Genomic DNA, 19,011 nt, shown 5'->3' with positions numbered 1-19,011 from the left:
AGTGTTGTTACAGATATTACGATAGAGTACTAGTACGCAATCATCAGCGAAAAGTCTAACATTGGATTGATGGACATATTCTGGGAGGTCATTTATGAAGAGGAGGAACATCAGCGGGCCAAGAACGCTCCCTTGAGGGACTCCTGACTGGACGGGGGCATTGTTGGAGCTCTTCCCATCAACTATTACTCGCTGGTTCCTTCCACTGAGGAAGTCCCTAATCCATTGGAGTGTGGACCCTCTTACTCCGTAATACATTGCCTTGTATAGTAATCGCTCGTGGGGGACCTTATCGAAGGCTTTGGAGAAGTCCAAAAGGATAAGGTCCGTCTGTTTCCCGAGATCCATACTCTTGGCTAGGTCCTGGACTGTCAGGATCAATTGGGACTCGCATGATCTGTTCTTTCTAAATCCATGCTGGGCATCAGTGAGAATTCCATGTTTTTCCAGATGTTTGGAAATGCTACTGCATATTATGTGTTCTAGGACCTTGCATATGACTACTGTGAGAGAAACAGGTCTGTAGTTGGCAGCTTTGCACTTTTCTCCTTTTTTAAAGATTGGAACTACGTTTGCCTCTTTCCAGTCTGATGGTAATTTTCCTTGTGTAATGGAGGCCTGAAAGAATGTTGTAAAAATTGGAGCTAAATTTTCTGCTTGTTCTTTAATAAGTCGAGTTGGTATTTCATCTGGGCCACTTGTTTTATGGATGTTTAAGTTACGTAGCAGTTTACACACTCCGTTCTCTGTCACTGTGATGTTATCCATGGCAGGGTGTGGACTTGGCCCTTTATCTGGAATGGTACTTACATCTTCATCACTGTTGAAGACTGAGGAGAATTGTTGATTTAAGATGTTTGCTTTGGACTTCCCATCTGAGTAAGTTAAGCCATCTGTGTCTCTGAGTGGAGCAACTCCTGTTGTTTCACATCGTTTGCTCTTTATGAAGCTCCAGAATCGCTTTGGGTTGTTTGTTAGCTCAGGGCTGATCATGTCCTCGATGTAGTTCTTATATGCTGTTTTACATTCTTTTTCTGTTAGTTTTTTTAGGCGTTGGTATCTTTTGATGTCGGCCTTATTGTTGGTGTTACGTGCTTTGATGAAGCTCCTTTTCTTTCGTCTTGATAGTCTCTTAATATCTCTCGTTATCCATGCCTGGTGAAATCTGGTTGATGAGAGTTTTGATGGTACACTCTCCTGTAAGATATTTTGCACAAGAGTTTGGAATTAGATTTTTAACCATACATAGGCCTATCTACTTTTTAAAAAATCTAAATCTCAATCTTTCTTTCCAGGTAAAACAAAAATAAATTTGATTACGTCATCTCCTCTCGCGTGAATCACTGTGACGTACCATATCATACACGCACGCCAGTGTTCTGGCTTCGTCGTCACCAACTTTCCTCAAGTCAATACTCAGCCTCTTAGGTTTGACCTCAGGTTTATGCACTTTTCTTTACAGGATTTGAGTTGAGGAAGGAGTTGAGGGATTTGAAAATTTTGGTGACGGTGGAGACTGTTCGGATATCTAATCTAAATGCCTAATTTACTATCTCTAGTTGGCAGGTTTTATAATCAATGTAAAGCCAGACGGATAAAGCGTTTGGACGGATAAAGCGTTTGCCGTGGATGGGGGTGGTCTACGACGTTTACCTTACTATTCAAAGATTAGAACATATTTTATTTAATCAAATATATCGGAAATAAATTCCAACATGTTACTATATATAGATACCGACACTTATAACATTAGAAGACATTCAAACAAATTTTAAAAGTGAGTAATAGAAATATTTGTTACTAATGCAAAGAGTGGTTCAACTAAGTGTAGCTAATACATGAGTGGTCAATGCAAATGAATACTGAAATTGATGCATACAGTTGTACACAATTTACAGAATGTTCATGCAACATATGAATCAGATGAACCGGTAGATTCCATTTATGAACTTGTGAACAATGCCAAAAATTTTAAAGTCAAAGTCCAAAGACAACTGAATTTCTATTACTATAAAGTAATAAGTGTTTTATCTATTACATATGTTTAAATCAAGTCAATTCAGGCAATTGAAAAAATTATTTCTATAGCATTAGAATACCGGTATTTTCTACAAAGAAAAAAATTACTTCAGTTGACTATATGATATTCGTGAGGCCTTTTCTTTTTAGCATCAATTCATCATACATGCATTGACTTTAAACTTTGTAATATTAGGTCGATGTAAATGGGTTTGTTTTGGGGGTTTGGTTTTGTTTGTTCATTTGGTTTTGGGGGGTTTTTTTTGTTTTGTTTTTTTTTTCCTTTTTATTTTTTTGATTTATTATCATTTCAATTACAAACTTTCAATATCTATTTATGAGACTACATGTATACATGTATGTAAAATTGAATTATATGCTGTGCGTTATTATATATTTATAAATTCGGACCAGTTTTATCAATCATTATGCTATATTTTAAATGCAATTTGACCGATTCATCAACAGCAAAATAAACCTCCGCCAATATAAAGGCCATAAAATATTAAAAAATAAAAAACTTTTGCAACTTGAAAAATCAATGCTTTCTTGTTCATTCCAGTACCTATATTGTATGATTTATTGTGTTGATGTTGTGAAATTGTGTTTAATCAATTTTCACGATACTTTTGAAGCTTACTCAAAATTAGTTCTTCGCAAAACAAGTAACATAAAGCACAAACTGACGACAAGCGTTTTTGATTCATCTACTAGTGTTATAGTACGGTATCTAACCATTCAGATCAAGATGACATGCCGTAGAGCTTGACAGCTCCTCACATTCCAAACGCACAATTTACGAAACACAAATAACCTTGCGTCCATTTTGAACTGATATGTGTTATCATTAATTAAGTGTGTGAATAATTTATTTGAAGCCAATTGTTACTATAAAACTAGCATGTGCATAATTATACTTTAAATCGGAATTTGACTGACACAGCTTGCCCTCGAGCATCCTCACAATGTCAGGGGTCCTGAATCCACGACCACGAGTGGGCTCAGCCTGACCCCTGACATTGTGAGGATAGCCCCCGAGATATAGTAGACCAATTTAATTTGATAGTTAAGGCGTTTTTGCTTTTTCGTAGAAATTTTTAATAACTGATAAGGCAGAACTTGAACGAGACACTTGAAGAATTAATAGGATATCCACCGGTATATAACTTCCGGGTTTGAATCGCAGCAGTCATGAATCTACTGACTCCAATTTTCAGATCAGCGACAAATTCTTTTTGCAAGGTATGTACATAAATGATAGATATTTTATAGATACATTGTTATATATATTTTATTGAGACAGGTAGTTTGCATTCCCTTTCAGGAAAGGATCACATTGATTTTTCACTTTCTCTTTGTAGTTTATGATACTAAAGCTATGGAAAGCAGTAGGTGTCATTTAAACTTTTTGGTGATTTATGCGGAATATGGAGGTGGCGACATTGCAGAAAAACATAATCTGCGTTACGTTATTTTTTTTTCTACAATGATCGCTACCTTCATAACATGCATGAATCATCAAAGAAAACATTTAATTGTTTATATTTACACCTTTCTTTTAATAAATTGATCGTAAAAAGTAAGAAAAATTAACTCGGTAGATGTAAGTACATAACTTTATTAGAGAGGTTGAGATTTCAAACGTGTACGGGTACGTGTACGTGAACTCGGTGAATCACCTAAATTCTTCGCGTATTACGTCATCAGTTTTTGTGACGACATGGTTTCTACACGTTCTCTAAACTTGTAGAGTGTCGTCTACACGTACGTGTAGCTTTTTACAACAAACAAAATCTTTTTGATGAGTGAATGTATTATTGTGATACGTTATATAGATTTTAAACTTCATTTGCATGAAAATTGATAAGAAATTTGCCATTTATTTGGAATTAACAAAATAAATTCATGTCACAAAACTGCGTCGATTTACGTACACATTAGAGAGGTTTAGCAGACCAACGTGTACGTGTACTTGTACGTGTAGGTTACAAGTTAGAACTACCCGTACCAGCTCAATTACTTTTCTTGTTTAGCAGTTGTAACGTGTACTTGTATGTTTAAATGTTTTAATGTAATTATGGATATCCTCTCCTACTAAGCTGAGAATGTTGGTTATAAACGAAAAGTAGGAATTCTGCATATGTTAATTTTATTAAACATCATTTATTATATATGCACATTTTTATTTATCGCAAATTAATAAGATAACGGAGCCATTGCATGTTTTGGAGGAAGAGATGCGTGAAATAAAACTCCAGTAACATATTAAACGCTAATGAAAATTTATGTTGGTAGATATCAGTATTCGCATTGAGTATTCAGGCTTAAGAAAAGTTAACATATTTTTTAAAATTAATAGACAACAGGGAAACAGAGGCTACAAGTTCGACCTTACGGGTACTTTGCAATTTACACGTATGTTCATTCGGGTACATACGTGTAGAAATTCGTCATTACACAAACTGATGACGTAATGCACATATTTTCCGTTCTACACGTACACGTACGCGTACACGTTGGTTTGCTAAACCTCTCTATTTATATCCTACAAGTTAAGAAATCTCAACTGATAAATTACAAAAACGTGTACGTGTACGTGAAGTTTTAACACACGTACGCGTACCAGTACACGTTTCAAATCTTAACCTCTCTATTAACAGCCACAAACCAAATGAAGTATGATCTCCTCCATTTTGATATATTCATTATTGCGCACAAGTTGCGCAGTGTTTTGGACTTGGTAAACTGATTTAGAAGTAGTCTACAAATATTTTCATGCCAAAATATTCCTGAGATAATAGAGAGGTTTAGCAAACCAACGTGTACGCGTACGTGTACGCGTAGAAAGGAAATATGTGCATCACGTCATCAGTTTGTGTAATGACGAATTTCTACACGTATGTACATGTACTCGAATGAATATACGTGTAAATTGCAAAGTACCCGTAAGGTCGAACCTGTAGCCTCTGTTTCCTTGTTGGCTATATTAGAGAGATTTAGCAAACCAACGTGTACGCGTACGTGTACGTGTAGAACGGAAAATATGTGCATTACGTCATCAGTTTGTGTAATGACGAATTTCTACACGTGTGTACCCGAATGAACATACGTGTAAATTGCAAAGTACACGTAAGGTCGAACTTGTAGCCTCTGTTTCCCTGTTGTATATTAATTTTAATAAATATGTTAACTTTTCTTAAACCTGAATATTCAATGCGAATACTGATATCTACCAACATAAATTTTCATTAGCGTTTAATATGTTATTGGAGTTTTATTTCACGCATCTCTTCCTCCAAAACATGCAATGGCTCCGTTATCTTATTAATTTGCGATAAATAAAAATGTGCATATATAAAAAATGACGTTTAATAAAATTAACACATGCAGAATTCCTACTTTTCGTTTATAACCAACATTCTCAGCTTAGTAGGAGAGGTTATCCATAATTACATTAAAACATTTACACGTACAAGTACACGTAACAACTGCTAAACAAGAAAAGTAATTGAGCTGGTACGCGTAGTTCTAACTTGTAACCTACACGTACAAGTACACGTACACGTTGGTCTGTTAAACCTCTCTATTAATAAATATGTTAACTTTTCTTAAGCCTGAATATTTAATGCGAATACTGATATCTGCAAACATAAATTTTCATCAAAGTTTAATATGTCATTGGCGTTTTATTTCACGCATATCTTCCTTCAAAACATGCAATGGCTCCGTTATCTTATTAATTTGCGATAAATAAAAATATGCATATAGTAGGAGAGGATATCTATAATTACATAAAAACATTTACACGTACAGGTACACGTTACAACTGCTAAACAAGAAAAGTAATTGAGCTGGTACGCGTAGTTCTAACTTGTAACCTACACGTACACGTTGGTCTGCTTAACCTCTCTATTTACTAATAATAGAGAGGTTTAGTAAACCAACGTGTACGCGTACGTGTAGAAAGGAAAATATGTGCATCATATCATCAGTTTGTGGTATGACGAACTTCTACACGTAGTAAAACGTGACCATGAATAAACAACAACATGGAGATCTCCAATAATTTAATCTGGTGTATTGTCATTTATTCTGAATCTTATATGGTAATCAGTATCTAGTCTCCAGACATACAGGATGGTTAGTAATGTAAATATCATCTAAGTGTGTATGGAAAAAAGTTCATATAAACAGTTTTTATGTTACTTATCTGAAATCTGAAATTTTAATCTAGTGAATTTTTCTTAATTTTTGGTCTAGACGTTAACTTGCAGTGCCTCTTTGAGGCAATACAGTGGATTTAAGATTGACAACCTCGACCATTTTGTTATAACAGTCAAGGATATCAACAAAACATGCGATTTCTACTCGAAGGTGCTGGGAATGGAAGTTACAACATTCAAGGTTTTTTGGCATTCAAAAATTCTTAATAGAAAGAGTACTTGTTCATTGTTTAATTCAATAAGACCATGTATTATCATTTAAATCGTCTTTTTTCTAATAATAAAGGGCAACAGAAAAGCTTTAACTTTCGGCTCCCAGAAGATCAACATCCACCAGCATGGAAAAGAATTTGAACCAAAAGCTCACCTACCGACCCCCGGCTCAGCAGACGTTTGTTTTATCACGCGGGAAAATTTGAATTCTGTTATTAAACATTTAGAGGTAAATCTTTTTTTCCTTATGATTTTGGAGTGGGTAGTTGTTTGGGAATTTCGAATCACTCCGTGTTTTGTGTTTTCGGAAGTAAAAGGAATCGCTATGCAATGTACGAAACATCTATAAATAAAAATATCCAACAGTCATCAGCAATATATGTTATATACATACACAATTTTAAGAGGAAATATTATACATTAACAAAATAATGTGATTGAATTAATGTACTCGCTGATCTTTAAGAAGGGCTGGCCAAAATTTCTCATTTAAGCTGTAGCCCTACTTATCGAAGAAAATTGAGAATCATTTTTTCGTGTGGTCCAAAATATCTTACATTTCCGGGGCTTTTTAAACTATTTTATTATTTTGTTTTCCGGAAACCTGGTAGTTATTTACATGAATTACCTATTTTGCGACCAAATTGCAAAAAGTGATTCTGACAGGATACCCTAAATGACTGTATAATGATCTTTTTCTAGCGTACCTCAGAATACATTTTAAAATTACATATATTTGTTTCTCTTTATTTAAAATAGGAAAATAATGTGGAAATTACCGAAGGTCCTGTGGATAGAACGGGTGCCACTGGACCAATCAAATCGGTGTACTTCCGAGACCCTGACCACAACCTCATAGAAATCTCTAACTATACACAGGACTGAAGAGTTGCGTCCTTTTTTATGGATGTCGACAATTACGACAAACTATTATATATCAACCCGTGATTGGATGCTTTCTTAAGATATGAATATCCAAGAAACAGCTGGAATGTCATTCAACATGAATAAATGATACTGCCAAAATAAGATATTATCTTTTTACATAAAATAGCTAGTACATACAACAGCAGCTAGTAAATTTCTTTGGTAGATGTGTGTATAGGGGGATAAAAGTCAGAGAGTCCCCCTACCAGTTTAATAAATTAAAGGTCTGGTCACCTTTAGAGCCATTTTTTTCTATAAAAAATATTTCGGGAAAAATAGTATACAAGTACATTTCAGGCTACAAGCTGTCACTGACAAAGTAAATAGGAAAAAACCAGGTTGTTACAATTTCTTCAAAAATACACATACATATTTAGATTTGTACATTAATTCATAGCTAGTACATCAACCATATGCAACAGGAACTTTCTCTTGTAAGTGTGTGTAGGGGGATATCAGTAAGTTTAATTAATTATCTAAAGGCCTCGTCACCTTTAGACAAATATAATTTAACGTCCAATTACAATTTTTCATTCCATGTATTAATAATTTCGAAATAAAACATAATGCTTTTTGCTGACTTTATTGTCATATAAAACTGTGCAAGTGCACTTTTTCAAGAAACTTACTAAACCATTACTTGTATATGATGCAAATTCAATCAAAACGCTACATTTCATTTTATATTTAAACATTTTATAATCCACAAAGGCTAGATTATTAACTCATAGACTATTAAGGGTCTATGCTATTGTATTGACACACTTAGTACTATTTTGTTGTATTGTCTTGGTCACGTGTTAAGACCAAGTATTTCATTTGTTTTATTTCTATTGTGGCAAAAGCGCCCTTTGGTTTTCGAACAATACGTTAACTTCATTATAAAATTTTCCGTTATATTAGTTTTACATTTAATTGACCCAAGCTTAACGGTTGGGGGATTTCCCGACTGGTGGCGCAGCCTATGCTTTGGCATAGGTGGCAGGGGACAGTTTTTTTTTATACAATTCATTGTAGCCAAGGGATGCATGTCTTCGGAACTCTGTAACTAGAATTTCCTCAGTTCCCATTCAGCACAAATACCTTTAATTCACTCTTTATAAGGCCAATCACCAATTTCTGAAGAAAATTGTTAGTCAAAACCTGTAAAATTCTCTACATACTGGTTTTTATGAGATTTTGACCCTTTCATATTTTGCTAATGTTTCATGATTTTTCAGCTTTTTAGACCTCCCCCAGCTAATTCCCTGCAGAGGGTTGACCTTCCGTACCGCGTGCAGGTTGCACTATCACATGTCAGAAACTTACCGCTGTATAGTTTACAATGTCCCATCCACCTACTTTTCGTGTTATTTTACCTCCCGTCTGTAACTTGCAATTTCACTGTGTAAAGTCAGCACAACAGTCATAGCCGCAGGTTTCGCATTTTACTTCTGATTCTCATGTACCTAACATAAGGGGCCTACATATTGCATATCAATTTCAACAACAGACACCCCTCTAACTAATGATAATCATTAAAAACCATTTCATGAATTTTAGCAACACTCATAAGCCATCAAGTACCGCAACTCTCAATTTTACAAAAATATTGACCGGGTACTTTATTCGAAACTGTCCCTTGCTACCATAGTCTCATGGCGTCTATTTGGCTCACCAGTAGTGCACCTGTTTCCTGTTTTAATATATACTATGTGATCAAGCATGTGAGCATCTGTGCACAGGACTCATTATTCTTGCTTGTTGCGGATGCCCAATAATAATGCACTGCATTGCTCAATACAATAATTGATGCCTACCTCTCTTATTGTTAGCAGCCGTGGCATATACAGGCATAGCCACAAAAAATCATTATAAAGTAATGTTTGTATGGTCATTTTTATTACTTCTTTGCTTGAGGCATCTTTGATTTATGTATAGAGCTATAATTATACGATTTTTAAACAACCAGTTATTAATAAATTTATCCGGAGAATAACATCAATTTAAAAAAATCATAAATTATTCATTTTTTATACTCATATTGTTGCAACAAATAAAAGCAATAGAAAAATAAAGTAGGAGTTTTTTAATATTATATTTTCTCTTCGGAAATGAAGTTTCACTTTAATGTTCTAAAGGGTTGTTGCGTTGTAATCTAGTTTATCTGATCAGACTGTTCTTTTTTTACTTCATCAAACAAATTATCGACGATGTCCTTCGGTACACACCCGATTCGAAAATACGAAATTAGCCCTGCAATACAAAATAAAAATATTTCTGAAATACAGCATACGAAAATATGAATGTAACCTTGCAAACACTTCAAAGTTTAATTCATTGATCATGACAAATATTATGCATTTAAATGTAGTACACAATGTACTACACAACATACAAAAGATCAAATAATTCTCTAAGTAGATATAATTCATAATTATTGGCTGTGTACAATGTGATCAGATTTTAAGGAGGCTTGATGGTCAGCAAATTGACCACCAGCTCTACGTGAAATTTTAGCATATGATTTGTTTATCTCAAACCCATTAGTAAGTGAAGAAAAAAACCCATGCATTTCATTTTTTCAAAAGGTGTTCTCCTATATTTTCATATAGAGCTCTTCTTCTTAAGGAGATCAATATAGCATAAAAATGGCAATGGTCATCGAGTCCTCTTAAATAATAGGAAAAGGGCACGAGGAAACAATGTGGCATTTGTTTACCTTCGTCAATCTTCATACAGTTGACTACAGTGGACGCCACTGTCTCATTGGACTCGTCATCACATACAACCCCTGCTAGCTTCCCTCCTAAAACACCCACAAAGTACACGTGTTAGCACTAGAGGTAATGATGGCCCATCCTATTGTTTATTTAACATTATATTGATACAAATAATTTCTAAAGTTATAAATAGTGTATAAAAAGATCGTTATGGGTATACATATAGTTGTACAAGTATTTGTATTAAGCTATTTACTGGTATTGTTTTTTTTCCACTTTTATGCACAACACAATTAAAAAAGAGAAACATTTAACTTTGCATACAACTTTAGTTTACATAAATTTTAAGTTCTAGGCTTCACGTCTAATACAAGAATTAAATTATTAAGCTCGGGTTTTAAGACTTAAAAAAATCAAAATTGGAACATTTGAAGAATGTAAGATGGAGCAATGAGGAAAAACCTTCCGCATTCAGCATCTACTGTGACAAATAAAATGACTAGTAAAACCAAATAAACAACTATACAAGATCAATCATGACCGTTAACGGATTTTCAAAGTATGATTACATTAGAGTGGGGTACTCTACAGCAAATTGAATGTTTTATTTATACCTAGTGTATCGAGGACAGTATTGTGGTGTGTGCTGTCAGGCTCCCCGCTTGGATTGGCTGACGTGATGGCTAAAGGGCCAGTGATGCTAACAAGGTATGAGAGAACGGAACTGTCAGGTACCCGGATTGCCACGCTTTCTTTTGTTCCCACGAAGTCTGCTGCCTCGCCTACTCCAAGATTTTGTAGCCAAGGACCCTTTTTAACGACACAAGTAATGCCTCCAGGGTAACACTTGTCCATGAATCTCCATAACAATGGACTAGAATTCAAATGACGTACTTCAGCGTAAAATATATATTAAGACTTTAAATATTTAGACAAAAGTCTTCAACCATCAACATTTTAGAAGTGTTTTAGGCAAAACATTACGTGCTTAAATCTGTTTCAAAGTTTAAACAAATAGAAGGATTTTTGGCAAAAATTGTTTAAGTAGTAGAAGTAGTACATCTGTTGTATGATAAGTGTTACCTAAAAGGTGGATTAGCTACTCTGAGTTGCTGCAGGTTAGATATGCAAAGGCATATCGGCTTCTCTGGCGGTCTCCCTTTAATGTGATAGATTTTGGAGATAGAATCCGGTTGGCTACAGGATCCAGCTAAAGCATACACTGTGTCAGTGGGAACACAAATAACCTCACCCTTTTCAAGTACCTTGGCAGCTTTAAATAGATCACTAGCAATTCGTGACCGGAAGATGGGGCAAGGTAAAGCTGACGTGATTGGTGTCCTCATCTTTAAGAAAACCAGTAGGAAAAATTTGAAATTTTCACAGACATCGCAAAACGTTTTGGTTGATTGTTTTTTTTTCTTACTCGTGAAACACTAACTAATGGTACACAAACAAAACTCATGATTACCTTTATCAAAGGTTTGCCCTCTGGAAGCAAAGTCTTGTCCAATAGCCCCTTCACAGTGTATAAGATGAGCCCATATATGCCAACCAGACCTGTAAGAATCGAGGAAAAGATTTGAATTCATTATGCATTATAAAACTGATATAATTACATATATAATCGGACTTATAAAACGACTGGAAACTTACCTAGAAAAATGGATGAAACCATGGGGAAGTATTTGGTATCAGCGTTAAACATGTGTGTTGTAAAAGAGATGGAGTGAAGAAGAATGGCTAATTCTAACACTGTGAAAATCTTGGCCATTGTGATGGACAACAATAGAGAGAGCACACACAGTCCGACGCTAATAATGGCCAGAGAACTGCTGATGGCAATCCCTGTAGCTTCAAAGACAAAAGCAGGCACTTTTTATTATAAAGTCATTTGTTCATTGAAATTTTGGTTAAAAATCAAATGGAACTCTAATACAACTTGATCAACATACAATTTACACGCGGTTAATATACATTAAGTTTACCATCAAAGATGTACAGTGACCATGATGTCCAAAGAAAACAACAAGACAAAGCAATGAAGCATCGCGAGAGACTCTGCAGGACGTACGAAAAACGTGCCACCAATAAATTTCCAAAGATTCCAGCTGTCAATAGAAATGGCAATGACATCATTCGATTAGATATTTCGAATGGCGATAGGGCAAATGAGGCTACCATGTTGCAAAGGAACAACAGCACATTGTTCGTTTGATCTCTTCTTTCATTGTCTATGTCTTCGTCTGTCATGGACCGACTTTCCTTTGCATTACTGAAACATATGAAAAATGAATATACAAGTATTTGTGCAAAGCGAATATATACATGTATCATCTTAAATTGGGAAAATAAAAGTTTGAACATTTTATTATTCTTACTTTTTCTTTAAGCAACAGCCAAAGAGGCGCTCCTCGGTGGTAATTTCTGACCCAAGCGGTAAAACGGGCTTCTCTGCGCATGCATTCAGAAGATGAGCGGTCGAAAGATAAACAGTGAATAACCATATCAAAATTGCAGACAACCCAAATGTATAGTTTTGAATTGACAAAGGAATATGTTCCATTGACAAAATAGAAGTTACTGTTAATAAGCAGTTATAAAGAAACACGGCGATTGATTGCGTTGATGAACATATTGTGAAAAAAGCCAAAACCAAAACTAAACCCCATGAACCATAAAAGTTGGCATATGAAGAAAAACTATCAGCACTGCCAGAAAATTGATAGACCAGCGATTTTGAGGTCCAGAATAGGAAATGTGTTAAAAATTGTACGGAGTACAAGAGATCACCTCGAAGAAAAGAGTAATAACTGGCAATTATTTGCAGCAGTGCACCACAACTAACAGCTAAGATGGGCACCGTCATGTCGTCAACATACCCAAGCCCGTGAAAACAAACAACAGAAACGGGAATGATACTTCCCATGTAACCCATACCCATAGGTTCAGCATATTTTGTATTCTTTCGTTTTTCCTTTTTATTCGTTCTGCTTGCGTTTCTCTTTATTAGAAGGGGGTCAATTGGTGCGTTACCGAAACCTGGTAATATGTAGCGCTGACTGATGCCTTTTGTTTTCATAACCGTTACAGCATACATAGCAGTCAGAACTATCAAAAACTCAAAAGCAACAGCTGTCTTCTTACCCCAGGTGAAAAAGAGTCCTATCGACTCAAATGTCAGAGTCAGTGCCATAGCAACCAATACAGGAGGGACTATGAAGTTTACAAATATTGAACAAATAAATAACGAAAACGCAATTGTAACGAAAGCAATGTACACCGGAAGAACTGATTTTGTTACATCACTGTATATGAGTTTCGATAGAATAATTGCCCCGCCTTGAAATGCCCAAAGTGTGGCAAATACAGTTAAGGAGGTAGCCACGAGATGGTCATTTTTTCGAAAACTCATAATTCCAGCTGTAATCTGAAGAAATCCGCCGACCAGAATTAAATGGAGTCCTACAAAACAATACGAGGTTTATGCGAGATTTAGTTGATTTTTAGGTCTGCCAAATAAATCAAAATTTCAAAAAGTATAAATTCCTTATCTATTTTTTTCTGTTCATTGTTTAATCAATATTTAAAGTCTTTGTTCAGCATCTTAAATTGTTTTTATTATTTTTCCAAAAATGAATCACAAACAGAAATAACTTCAAAATACATATATTTATCGTATTCAGGATATCACTTAAACAAACCAAAACATTCTAATTTGTAACAAAGTGTACAATTCTATCTGATTTTGATTAAAAAAAAATATCAATTAACACCTCTAAATAATAATTACCGGTCACAATCGCCGTTAATTTAGTTCCTTTTTCATCTCCTTGTATGTTGTTGACAGCAGCAATGAATGCCGCAATTATGTTGCATACTAGGCCTAAAGCTCCTGGTTCTGAGTACAAGATGCCTGGAAAAGGCTCAGAGCGCCCGCTCGTAGCTTTCCCTTTCTCCATATGCGATAGTAACTTTCTCTATTCACCAATCAACACTTCTTTCAATAATGTCTTTATACTCGATTCTGCTTCAGTTAAGTAATTCCAAACAAATGGAGTGCATCATACCTATTTATATAAATTCTTTGACCAACGAATCGCAAGAAGGCTACTAGGAAGAGCAGAAAAAAAAATAATCATCACTGGAAATTTAAATGTCAATTTCGTGTTATCAGATGTATTTGTACAATAAAATTTTGCTCCGCCCCTCAACTTCAGAACTATTAAATCTACATCACAGAATATACGCTCAGACAGTTCAATAAAACATTAAACATGTCGAGCATTGCTTTTTCTTTGCTCTCTTTGAGTATAGCCTATGTGTTACAAACGATAGACTACATAGCTTTAGAAATAACGGGATTATACTTACTGAAACCTTTGGTCTTAGGAATAGTGACCGTGGTATTAGCTGTTCTTTCAGCTATAAGTGGTATGTAATTAAATTTTCATTTTTATTTGTTTTACATACAGTGTTAGAAATATAAAATACTAACTACTTGTTTATTCGTGTTTGTGGTATTTTACCCTCCTCCTCCCCAAAATCATCTTATTTTCGTTTTAATTATTTCAATTCTAGGTTCAATATATCTTTAAGCACTAGAGTAAATTCTTGAAAAAAAAACAATTCTTATTTATTTTACCTTCAACAAACAGGAATTTTTGCGCAGCTGGTGCTAACGTTTTACTCGATATTTTTTTTTTCAGTTGTCACCTTACCGTCCAAGGATGTCGCTCTCACATCCTCTGTAGTTTTTATTACCTGTGCATTCTGGTCAGCTATGGGAATGTCAGATATATCCAAGGAAATCACTCCTATGTTATCACAAAATATCTCAGAAGAAACTTTTAAGCAGATGGAAGTATTACTTCCTGGTCACGGAGTTCTTATAGTTTTATTTGCAATTTTCTCCTTTCTTTTGCTCCTGTTCAACCATCAGAAAGATCACGTTGTGTTTATGGGTTTATCATTGTTGTCTTCTGTTTGTTTTATTACCAATATGTGGACAAATTTAAAAGGACGTAGTGTTACTTTCTCATCGCTGGCCTTCATAACGTCTTACATTAGCGCGAGAACATTTTTCCATTCCTTCACAAAAAATATAAATAACTTAGAGGAACTTGATTTTCAAAACAAACGAGTTATAAGGTACGCTCTAAATGCTCTCAGCCTGTCACCCTGGATCTTGAATAGTTTAGCAGTAACCGAGAGCTCCACCACAGGTTTTGTTTGGCCCCTTTCTTCTGGCTTATTTCTTCTTCTTCACGGGCTTTCTGGACTAAGATGGGGCGACATTACAGTATCTACTTGCTCAATAATAGATGGTCTACTTTGGACTTCAGTGGGTGGGAGCATGTACGTGGAACTCTTAAAACAATATTTAGACATTTTCTCTCCGGCTGTTTCAATCCCAGTATCTTTTATTGTTTTATCTGTAGCTGTTGTATTCGTTCAAACTGAAATCTTGCTTTCATTTCAATATCTCTTGCTTTCCATCTTGATTCTGACCTTAAACTTTGACAATAAAGCGAAGATTGCCGTTTCAACCTTCGCTTGGTTATCTTTTATTCTGAATGTTTATGGATATGTATCCTATTTATGTAAATCCTTTTCATTCAAAATTAATTTTCCTGTAGGACAAAACGGGCTGGAGAAAATACTTTCAAAGATGTTTGCCAACAAAACATTTATGAAAAATACAGTTGGAGTAAACAACATTTCTGAAAACTTATTTGAAACAAACACAGTGTTAGGCTTTTCTAAGTATGCTGAATCAGAGAGTCTAGGATATCTTGCAAATGTTGTTACCGTTCTAGCGTTTGTCTGGGTTCCTCAAGAAAATTCGTTTCTCTCTTTGCCCTGGATTATAACGTACGGATGCTCCCTCCAGTTTGTTGTTGGTTTTATATGTTTTTCGCGGGGACAAACATTTGAAAGTTCTTCTTTTTTAATTTTTGCCTCCTTTTGGTTAATCTGGGGAGGTTTACGGTCGCTTGGTCTTTTCAAAACTGATCTAGGTATGTCTTTGGGTGTAGGCATATGTAGCTTTTTATTGATAGGTTTACTTTTTGCTGGTATATCTATAAATGTTAACAAAATTTGGACAAGCATATTTCTGTGTTTTGATCTGATGTTGCTAGCAACGCTTTTGCAAGTGTTAGAGATCAATGATGGATACATGATTGAACGGATATTTGGCACTGCCCTTTCTATTTCGTTTGTATATGCTTTTCTGTCGTCCATTATTAAAATGACCTACGGCAAAGAAATAATCCCTTTTGGAAGGCCTCTAAAAGAAATCAATAAGATCCAAAAGTACAAGGACCAGATGTTATGGGCACCTGCAAGGAGGGCAAGTGGTGTAAGGAAAATAGCTGGTAAATTTTTCTACTAATGTTGCAGTAGTTATTTTACCTTTGATTTTTGTACATGTACATTAAATTTTCTATGGTTAAAATAATGTTATACTTTGTTAACTTTTTAATAGAGAAACTTAAAACTGGTGGCATATGTGGAATTCCATCCGACACCGTTTATATTCTAGTAGCGTGTTGTAACCAACCAGAAGCTGTAAAGGTAGGGGTGTCATATAGGTTGTTGTAAGAGCTAATGTAATTTTTCCTGCATTAAAGTAGCTCACTACACCTTGAAATAGTTTCTCACATCCACAAAAAATTACTTTACTATAACGGATAAGCATGACACGCAAGACCTGAATAGATCGGGTACTCCAATCAGATTCGAATTCGTGATCTGCAGTTAACAACTTTGTTACTAAAATCATTGAGATATGATGCTATTCAACCAAAATGATTGACACAAACACCTTAACAAAACCTTGATCCTCATCTTGTGACGTATTGTCATAAAAAGTATAAATCTTGATGTAGTGAGATACTAAAAAAACAAGCGTATACATTACAGATAAAATTATTTGTTGGTTTTTTTGTATTAATCAACAAGAATGAGATATGACTTAATAAATATAAAACATATAACATTACTATTTAAGCGAGCCTACAAGTCTAAAAAACAGGCAGATGATCGTCCTATGTCCCTGTGGATATCGAACTTTCGACAAATAGAAGCTGCAAAAAACGAGTTTAGTTCTCTTCTCTGGGACTTTCTCCATGAAATATGGCCGTCCAATGTATCAGCTGTTTTAAAGAGAGGTACTTCGAAATATTAACATGCTAGCTGCTTACCCCTTGGAAAAAAGGCTTGTACATAATGTTCAATTGTTAATAAACAGGTGACTGGGTGAAATCTTTTGGATTGGGCGAATCTGAAAAGTACTTGGGTCGTCCAGATAGCATTGCGATGCGAATTCCAGACAGTACTATAACATGCCATTTAATAGATCAATGTGGTCCTGTGGCTGTGACTTCAGCAAATCCCACTGGAGAGGGAGACACCTACCACCACGCCCAAGTCTTGGCAAAACTTGGGTTGCAAAATGTTCGTACAAAAATACAAACATTGCAAACAGTATCAGTCATAGCGATCTTCATCTTACAGTATTATGTTTTTCCATCTTTTTCACATTTGTATTTAATCTTTTTTTCAGTGTGATGGCATCTTATGTGATGGACCATCAAGAGAGAATGCCATATCCACCGTCGTAGACTGCCGTGATATCGACAATGGAAACCTTGCATTCTTTAGAATCGGACTGACTCCTAAATCTACAATATTAAACATTTTTGAGACACTGTTGAAGAGACATGGAAAAATCCCGAAAAGTAATAAAAATGGCATCACCCAGGTTAATGGTGTTTTCGAAGAAGAAAAAAACTTAAACACTTAAATTCATGAAAAGATATTGAAATAAAGGATTTCGTTGTTATGTTCTTTGTTGTATCAGAAATTACACTTTCGTAAGATCTGTTTGTTAAGACCCAGTAGATGTGTGAAGGTCGTCTTTTCGTGCTAGATTCATTTTAGCCTCTCTAATCAATCTATGTAAAGCGCTTTTTCATTGGCTAAATCAAAAGTGTACACCTGTATACACTATTTTGAGGACGCCACAAAAAGCGCAGCATTATTCCGCATCATGTTACGGTTTTTTTTAAAATTGTTTACCAAGCGGGTTCTTAAAAGTTATTTATGAAGCAAATTCCTCCTAGTTTTTGATGATACAAAATTTACTTTATATATCTAGTTGTTTATTTAAAAATTGAATTATTCTTATAATAAAGTATTTGAATATTTTTACTCTATATAGCTTGAATAAAGTCTATTTAAAGAAATTTCCATTTGAAACTTTGTAACTACTCATTCGGATAACCAAGCTTAACAAGTTTTGGAAGTTGTTAAATTTTCAACTTAATGGGTATTTTTAATATACATAAAATATATCAATATACATAAAATTTCAGAAAATGTGTGGCTCATTTCATACTTAACTAAGTTGAGATACGAAATACATGTAAACATTTTCATGTCCCACGTACAACCATGTTTATTATAAAACATGTGATATACCGCTAATTAAAAAAGGTTAGTATCCATCGAAGTGTAGATTGTATAACAAGTGTCGAAGTATGGTTTAAATATCCATATTCATTAATATTATCTTCATCAAGGACAAATGCAGACCTTTAACGCTATTATGAGAATTTTGTAAAAATCTTCATTGCAAAATACGATAGCTTGAATACATGGAATTCTAATTCTATTGAGACAGACAAAAATTCAAAACGAAAATGATAGTGTCCCTCATACAAGATCATCACGTACATCATAGTGGGACATTTAACAATCAGTTTTATCCACGAACTCAAAAGGCTAAAGGAAAAAGCAGTTTATAAAACATGCTTTAAAAATTCGGATATGCGTGCAGAATTAAATGTATACCAATGCAATTTAAAATTCAAAAAATATTTAAACCATGTTAAAAAAAAATGCGATAAATCAATGTTGCA

General features: G+C 34.7%; 3 protein-coding genes across 4 annotated transcripts; 2 read left to right on the top strand and 1 right to left on the bottom strand.

The window, feature by feature from the left end:
* Nucleotides 1–3,021: 3,021 nt before the first annotated feature.
* LOC105336292 (glyoxalase domain-containing protein 5 homolog) lies at nt 3,022–7,488 on the top strand. Of its 2 annotated transcripts, XM_034455981.2 has the most exons (5): nt 3,022–3,261; nt 3,381–3,407; nt 6,280–6,423; nt 6,529–6,684; nt 7,215–7,488. In XM_034455981.2, the coding sequence occupies exons 1-5, from the start codon at nt 3,211–3,213 to the stop codon at nt 7,338–7,340; spliced, it is 504 nt and encodes a 167-aa protein (XP_034311872.2). In that variant the 5' UTR covers nt 3,022–3,210; the 3' UTR covers nt 7,341–7,488. The 2 variants fall into 2 exon arrangements, with proteins under 2 accessions (XP_034311872.2, XP_011438839.3); XM_011440537.4 differs by lacking the exon at nt 3,381–3,407 and having other exon boundaries at nt 3,036–3,261.
* Nucleotides 7,489–9,191: 1,703 nt separating this feature from the next.
* LOC105336293 (uncharacterized) lies at nt 9,192–14,354 on the bottom strand. Its single transcript, XM_011440538.4, has 9 exons — nt 13,878–14,354; nt 12,466–13,549; nt 12,073–12,359; nt 11,741–11,938; nt 11,556–11,644; nt 11,168–11,430; nt 10,699–10,958; nt 10,084–10,170; nt 9,192–9,617 (listed from the first exon to the last, which is right to left on the bottom strand). Exons 1-9 carry the CDS (start codon nt 14,044–14,046, stop codon nt 9,520–9,522), a joined length of 2,535 nt encoding a protein of 844 aa, XP_011438840.3. The 5' UTR covers nt 14,047–14,354; the 3' UTR covers nt 9,192–9,519.
* LOC105336294 (uncharacterized) lies at nt 14,354–18,154 on the top strand. The gene is made up of 6 exons (XM_011440539.4): nt 14,354–14,518; nt 14,794–16,464; nt 16,575–16,663; nt 17,100–17,259; nt 17,340–17,545; nt 17,655–18,154. Exons 1-6 carry the CDS (start codon nt 14,362–14,364, stop codon nt 17,892–17,894), a joined length of 2,523 nt encoding a protein of 840 aa, XP_011438841.3. The 5' UTR covers nt 14,354–14,361; the 3' UTR covers nt 17,895–18,154.
* The last annotated feature ends 857 nt before the right edge of the window (nt 18,155–19,011 follow it).

This window comes from Magallana gigas, chromosome 7, assembly GCF_963853765.1.
Source record: "Magallana gigas chromosome 7, xbMagGiga1.1, whole genome shotgun sequence".
Lineage (NCBI taxonomy): Eukaryota > Metazoa > Mollusca > Bivalvia > Ostreida > Ostreidae > Magallana > Magallana gigas.
This window is presented reverse-complemented; position numbering and strand designations above follow the sequence as displayed.

Coding starts and splice junctions, on each gene's coding strand:
- LOC105336292 (XM_034455981.2), top strand. CDS start 3,211: ATGAATCTACTGACTCCAATTTTCAGATCAGCGACAAATTCTTTTTGC. Junction 3,262..3,380: donor CGACAAATTCTTTTTGCAAG/GTATGTACATAA, acceptor TTCTCTTTGTAG/TTTATGATACTAAAGCTATG. Junction 6,424..6,528: donor TGGAAGTTACAACATTCAAG/GTTTTTTGGCAT, acceptor CTAATAATAAAG/GGCAACAGAAAAGCTTTAAC.
- LOC105336293 (XM_011440538.4), bottom strand. CDS start 14,046: ATGGAGAAAGGGAAAGCTACGAGCGGGCGCTCTGAGCCTTTTCCAGGC. Junction 13,550..13,877: donor ATTAACGGCGATTGTGACCG/GTAATTATTATT, acceptor ATTGTTTTGTAG/GACTCCATTTAATTCTGGTC. Junction 10,959..11,167: donor GTAGCTAATCCACCTTTTAG/GTAACACTTATC, acceptor TTTGAATTCTAG/TCCATTGTTATGGAGATTCA.
- LOC105336294 (XM_011440539.4), top strand. CDS start 14,362: ATGTCGAGCATTGCTTTTTCTTTGCTCTCTTTGAGTATAGCCTATGTG. Junction 14,519..14,793: donor TGTTCTTTCAGCTATAAGTG/GTATGTAATTAA, acceptor TTTTTTTTTCAG/TTGTCACCTTACCGTCCAAG. Junction 16,664..17,099: donor ACCAACCAGAAGCTGTAAAG/GTAGGGGTGTCA, acceptor TTACTATTTAAG/CGAGCCTACAAGTCTAAAAA.